This window comes from Aptenodytes forsteri, unplaced genomic scaffold (assembly GCF_000699145.1).
Source record: "Aptenodytes forsteri isolate BGI_AS27 unplaced genomic scaffold, ASM69914v1 Scaffold229, whole genome shotgun sequence".
In the NCBI taxonomy this organism is placed as follows: Eukaryota; Metazoa; Chordata; class Aves; order Sphenisciformes; family Spheniscidae; genus Aptenodytes; species Aptenodytes forsteri.
The window spans coordinates 6,989,475-6,996,823 of record NW_008795863.1 but is presented as its reverse complement, the minus strand read 5'-3'; the positions used below and the strand labels follow the sequence as shown (position 1 = coordinate 6,996,823).

General features: G+C 37.4%; 1 protein-coding gene across 1 annotated transcript in view; it reads right to left on the bottom strand.

The window, feature by feature from the left end:
- Positions 1-362: 362 nt before the first annotated feature.
- Positions 363-7,349, bottom strand: part of METTL4 (methyltransferase like 4) — a 23,639-nt gene continuing 16,652 nt past the window's right edge. The window contains exon 9 of the mRNA XM_009284124.2: positions 363-1,469. Within this exon, the coding sequence (XP_009282399.1) occupies positions 1,324-1,469 (146 nt within the window). The 3' untranslated portion in view covers positions 363-1,323. The remainder of the gene's footprint in view (positions 1,470-7,349) is intronic.

The following is a 7,349-nucleotide window of genomic DNA, read 5'->3' as shown; positions in this document are numbered from 1 at the left end:
ATGCAGCAAGAAGTGTTTTGCCTGCTAATTACTTTCACAGTTACAGTACTTACTGATTTTATGTTTAAAAAAGAAAAAAGAAAAAAGCATATTCCTTGTTTTGTTAACTCCACTGCTCCAATAGGCAAAACGTGAAATTGAACAGTAATATAGAAACTGGGTCTGCAAATAAGACACTGACAAGTTTTTATTTTAATTTTTATTACAAAATTATTAAAAAATAATCTGCTAACATTTAAAGTTTAAATTAAAAACCTTCACAGCTCACCAGACTACCAAAAGGGAAATGAATGTAAAGAAGGTATGCAATGCATTTTGTTCCCCATTATAAAGAGTCAGAACTCAGGAGCTTGTCATCAGGAGAATCAGCTTGTCCAGCAGCTCTGCCTCTACTGCTGCAAATGAGTAAGTGGCAGAGGCTTCATTAAGTCTCCTTTTTTTATTTTTCAAAGCAAATCTAAGGGCAGCAAAGGACACACAAAGTGTACCGCTCTTAGAAAAAGAAAGATCATTTTTATGCTAGCTGAAAAATACAGCTCACTGGCATGGCTTTTTAATGTCCCAACAACATAAGGAAAGAGAATTTTTAAAATACTTATAATCTGTTAAAATTTCAGTTAAATCTCATAGCTTTATATGCAGAATTTGTAAGATGTTGAGACTGATTGTTTACAGTGTATTCAAAGAATTAACACCATATACAGGAAGATGGAATTGCTGACTGTTTTAAAGTGTAGTTTTACATAGAAAGTGGTCAGTCAACAATTCATTTGCCAGTTAACACAAGCACTGCTCCTTTTATTTCCTCTGAGGTAGACAGACAGATAACAAACATGTAGGAGGATACACTGCCTTCATAATTATTTTAGTTCAAAATCCACTGTTTTGCAAAAAACAATCTTCTTTAAGGAAACATATGTAATTCAGAACTGTTTACTTCCGTTGCCACTCTAAAAATAATACATTGTCATTCTTTAAAAATAATACATTACAAGTGCAACACGGTAGCACTTATGATGCTCAGATTTGATAGCTGCAGTGAGAATACTTTAAAAAATCTTTCTTTTCTTGAGGTTTGAAAAAAACAGGGATGGACTTACACTCTAACATCAGTATTTAAATACCTCAAGATCATCAAAATAAAGGACCAGCTTGTACAAATAGAAATACCATTAAACAGATACCCTGTCACTTCAAGAATTTTAACTGAAGTGCACTTGGTTTTATTTCTGTTACCTTCTGAGTGCACCATCAGTAATAAAGGCAAGTTCGAGACCCTGCTAGGAAGGTGTGGCATTTCAGAATTAAGCTACAAGACCCAACTCAGTTTTCATTCTGCAGAAGAGTGAAATACTCAATGTGCTGAAACTTCAAAACCTCGTTTCCCCAGCTGGTCCAGCCAGGCTGTAGGTTGCGAGCAAACAACTCCAAGCGTTCCACATCTGGCTTGATAAACTCTGCCAGAACCGCTGTGCAAGAGAAAAAAGGAAGATAACAACAGTGACAAAGGTACAAATAACAATAGTAAACAAATAAAACCTCCCCTGTGCTGCTAGTGGATGAAAACCTGAATGTTTCATTAAAAAAGGGAGAGACAGCAAATTAATTTCAGGGGTTTCATCAAACAGCTGGACTATTTATAGTGAGAAAGTAATTTTAAATAAGTGCCCTTGAGATTCTGAACAATACTGTCAAGGCCTTCAATAATCTTGATTTATTGGTTTTCATTTAGAGAAAGGGAATGAGGATTTATTTCAGCTTCTACATAGATGAGTGCTGAATTTTTCACTAAGATCAACCAAACACCTCCTGAAGACTCACTTAGCTCCTATAACACAGGGGAAACATTTCTAAAAATAAGTAAAACCTTCCCTTAATTAAGATCACACTCTTTCCCTCCACATCTTAAAGGAGATAAAAGCATTTTTTTGATGACAACTGTTAAAAGATAAAATAAGAAACACCAGTTAAATAAGTGTAACACTAAAAGGGCTATAAAAATACAGGGACTTCTTTTTCCCCAACACCAACTTGGCAACTGAAGAAATATTTCTATAACTGTGTTCTTTCATTCAGTAACACAAATCTCAAATTTCTTCTACAATTGGGCATTTTTACTGCTTAAATCCAAATAAATAGATGCCTGTCATTAACATCAGTTGTGTCACCGATTATGACTGGTATCCTTGGAGTGACATAAAAAGATCTTGCATTTCACCTGAAAAGTATTATTGCAAACAGTTTATTGCTAAACATGTTACTTGTCATACGAAGCCATTTAGTTTGTGGCTGGGTCAAACAAATTCTTATCTAGGTTTCAGGAAATAGCTACAAAGATACTACGTATAAAAATATGCATGAGAAAAACAAAGGTTTAAGGAGTACCCGACACAAAAGGAGGCAGAAAGACTGAAAAACATATCTACACTAAAAATTACATGTGAGTTTTAATTTTTGTTACTGAGGACAAAAGAAGAAAAACTATGAAACCATTTCCCTTTCCAAATGATCTCTTGGTCATTTTTGATCAGATCTCCCAGTGGTTTCTGAATTTCTATAGCTTAAAACTACAGCTCATAAATACAACATTATGTTGCTTGACTCAGTCTCTTCAGATACGATCACTGCAGAAAGCAAAAATACATTCAATCAGCATACATCAAAGTACGAGAGGGAATGCTTTTTTTTTTTTTGGTGCAATCCAGTTTCTAACTTTTTGCATCAAGTCTGCCAGTCACAGACTCCCTGTGTGAGACCCCAGCTGATCTTGTCATGGATTGCTCCTGTTGCAGAAAGATAAGCATCCACTTCACTTTCTAGTGAGGGTTAACCAACCCCAGATGCATTTCCTACCTCCATGATTGCCTCTTCCAAAGCTTTAATCCATTCAAAACTTTTTTGTAAATATTTTGTAATGGGTGTTACCAGACTTTCTTTTATTTTGGCATGGCATATAAATCTATTCTCCTTCCTCCAATCTTTAACAAATGTCAAATGAATGTCTCACATGGGTTATAATCCAGGCAGCTTTTAATCTAAAAAATACTGCTACCAGCAGGAATCTTACCCTAAAAATCTGCTTCTTTTAGAGGCAAGCTAAAATGTTTAAACAAATCTAACATTTGCAGAGAAGAGTCTGGGACGTTTAGAGGAAAATGTACATTCTGACAGAAAACTTGCTGCATTGAACATTGCTGTTTGGTGTCCTGGGAGTTCATATAATTAGACACCACTTATAAGTAGCTGCTTTTATATCGTTTTGCAAATCCACCATGTTAAAAAAAAATGTGGCAAAATGTATTGTTCTTTTTCCATGCCCTATTTAGTTAAGGATTTCTTGTGCACAATTTGCTGCTGACATGATCAGAGGGTTGGAACACCTCTCCTATGAGGACAGGCTGAGAGTTGGGGTTGGTGTGAGGGCCAGGGGTGTGGCTGGCGAGGGGGGGGGGGGGTAGCATCAGGGGGGGGGGTAGATTTAGACTAGAAGGAAGAAATTTTTTACGCTGAGGGTGGTGAAGCACTGGCACAGGTTGCCCAGAGAGGTGGGGTGCCCCCTCCCCCCGGAAACAATCCCAGTCAGGGTGGAGGTTGGACGGGGCTCTGAGCAACCTGATCTAGTTGAAGATGTCCCTGCTCATTGCAGGGGGGTTGGACTAGATGACCTTTAAAGGTCACTTCCAACCCAAACCATTATATGATTATATTACTTTAACAAAGGTCTTACAAAAATCTCTTGATCATCTAAGAAAGCCCATGTTGCGGGAGGTTGCACTTTTTCCACTGAAGAGAAGGGAGAGACTGTGGAAAGCAAAGCTCCAAAGCTTTCAATAAGCTCTCTGTGAGCAGGTCCTGACATCTGTAGGATATCATTTTGACCCTAATGGGCATAAGATCATGCAGAGCTTACTGCAGAGTAAGCAGACAAAAGTCATATAAAATGAAAAAATTCCCCCCACCATATAAAAAAAAAGATTCATTTTATGCTTTATATAGGCTTCTAAATAAAGGAAGCAACTATTTAGGTGACAAAATTTCATTAAGAGCACATTAGTAATGTTGACATTTGTTCTTAAAATGTATAGATTAAAAATATCATCACAGCACTAAGTCCAGTAATCAAAAGCAGTTTTACTAAGCACCAAAAACTTCCATGCCTAAGAGAACAAATTTTAAAAGCACACTTAGGAGATTCAACCACCTCAAAGATTGGTTCGCCAGAAAGCAAAAAAGTAGCCACCAAGAAACGGGTCAGTTCAGCAGAAACAGGAAGCTTGTGCCAATCTCTTGATCAATTTGGTTATAGAGTTTAAGAAGGAAGTCCCAGGAATCTCCCCCTTTCCTGCTGCCAGAGAGAGGGTCTTTTTTTAAAGTCAGAAGTTTTTTTTAAAAACAGAGGCAGATTACATATAATTCAAGATCACATTATAGTATGATTTTTCAATGCCAGGTTGTAGGTATTTACATAATCACATCAGACAGTAACTTGCACTGCAATGGAAATTACCGTATCAAGAGGGCAATAATATGGCTGTATTTTGTTGGCATAAAATCTCATTACACTGGTTTCCTTAAATAGGAAAAGTCAGTTTCCAAGTTACAAATTATAGCTTCTTTGTTAAGCTTTTGTATCACCAGAAGGCTATCTTAACGCACATGGATCTGACTTGCAGTCTTTAAGCAAACTCTGGAGTTTTTTCCTCTGAAAACAGGTTAGAGGATCTACATCAGTAGAAAGATTAAATACTAAGTTTTTCTACCATAGGAATAGATTTAAAAAAAAAAACAAAAAACAACAAACCCCCCCCCACCAAACAAACAAACAAACAACCAAACCCCACACAATTACTTCTATCCACTTACAGATACCACTGACAATAAACAGCTTAAATAGACAATAAACAGATTATTCCTTATCACTTGCATGTGTCATAAACACTATGACAGCAACTCAGGCACTTATACTTGGGCATCTAATGCCCTAGGACACATGAAACTAGCACAAAGCCGGCTGGTAGGTACAACGCTGGTCTTCCAGAAAACAATTACTTCTATCCACTTACAGATACCACTGACAATAAACAGCTTAAATAGACAATAAACAGATTATTCCTTATCACTTGCATGTGTCATAAACACTATGACAGCAACTCAGGCACTTATACTTGGGCATCTAATGCCCTAGGACACATGAAACTAGCACAAAGCCGGCTGGTAGGTACAACGCTGGTCTTCCAGAAAACCCACTTCCTTCTGAAGCGCGATCTGGCCGGGGAGGACCCCTGCCATATCTGCCTACTCTTAATCCCAAACACGTATTGAAGATGCATGCTGCTAAAAATGTTTAAATAAGCAAAAGGAGGAATCATTTTTGAAACCAGCAACAATCTTTTGAACTTCCATTACCTAAATAGCAAGTTCTGCATGACAAAGTGGATACATAAAGTGAAAATGACTGTTGGCTTTTCACTGTCTGATCAGTGAGCCATGCAAAGCACATGACTGAACTCATTTCATAGTAACCTTTCAAAAGAGTTTGCAATGTAGAGGCCCTTATTGCCCAGTTTGTCTAATCCCTGAACAGAGTAGGACCAGAAAAAGATCTGAAACCCAGCACAAAGATGGCTTTACATCTCTCCATCTTTCCTGAGCTTCAAGTTAAACCTAGATGTTGATGCACCTATCAATTAGTCTAACAGTAAGGGCTCACAAGGTGCATAAGGAAACAAAAGGCAGTTACTTCCTTTTACTTCCAAGAACACTTTTATAACATGGCCTAACAAGCCAGGGTTGCCACAGGAGGAGGGAGTTCCCAAGATTTCACATTGCACTCTTCTGCTGGAGATATGCAAAGCAGCTAGAACATAGCCAAAAATTAATTCCAATGTTTTTAGGCATACTCCTATATGACTGTATTATTTTCTAACAATAAACATACATACTTCAAAACTGGAGGAGAAATGGCTATAACAAGAAGAATCTATAAAACAGGAAAAGGAAAAAAGGTGTTTAAGTTCTACATTACTTCACATCATCTGTGTAACAGAATACCTTCTATGTCTTCTAAGAGCAACATTGAATTGAGTTAGGAAGAAACCCTGCTATTATTTGAATCAAAACCAGGAGTAATAAAATTTCATTTTAACGCATTTGCATAAAGAAGCTTAAGTACATTTACAATGACATATTAAAGCTCTAAGCATTGAACACAGCACATGCATCACCAAAAACCCCTACAGTCGCAATTTCATGGTTAAATGCACTGTAGGAACCCAAACATCTCTTTTTGATGGCTTACTTTAATTTACATCTTTCTCTTCCCCCAGAGAGATAAACTGTTATAATCAGTCATTAAGTGGCTACATATGTACCAACATACAGCCTTTATAGTAGTAATAAGAAATAAAGTGCCAGACAACATCAGTTAAATATTAATATTTTTGGCTTTGTTACTACTTAAACAAAGCATAAAGAATGCGTGTGACTCATCAAGTGTCCTTCTCCCCCGTTGCCAGATCTCTGCTTCTGTTCAAATTTCTTCTGAACCACTCCAGGATGTAGCTCAGCTGCTCTCTATTGGCCACTTGAGAATATTGTCTGGTCATGAAAGCGATACCATTTTACAACACTGAAGTCAAAGCATCAGCAATTAGCTTTTCTCTTATGCTCTACCTTTTCATTGCATAACCATGTTCTGAATGGAGCTGCCAAAACTGTAGGATACACGTGGATTTTTATAAAAACCTTGCAAATCACTGATACTGCTCGAGAGCAAATCCATTTTTCAAACAGAAACATAAATGCTGCACAATGGTATCAAATCCCAGCATTCAAGTAAAGACTCAAGAAATACATAAGTTGCATGGACAATTTCTTTCAAAACCATTCAGGATCATCATTTATAAAGGATTCCCCAATATGGTTTCAAGATTCTGCCCTACAAAACAATTGTTCTGAGGACCATTCTGGCACTAGAATTCTCTATAATACATACAAACTGCAGTTATGCACCCTTGGATACCTCACAAGTTTCCTGTTTGTGTCTGAGTGTGCTGCTAAGTATTGGTTTTCTGAAGACGCCCTAGGTGGCTGCCTCAGAAATCACTACCCCACCATTCATTAGCTTAAATCAACACACATACTTCCTACTGTAGCCCTAATTCCTAAAGACGTGGCTTCAGAACTGCAAAAAGCTCCTTCCAGAATTGCCTATTTTTTATTATTATTTTTATAGAATCATAGAATAGTTTGGGTTGGAAGGGACCTCTAAAGGTCATCTAGTCCAACCCCCCTGCAATGAGCAGGGACATCTTCAACTAGATCAGGTTGCTCAGAGCCCCGTCCAACCT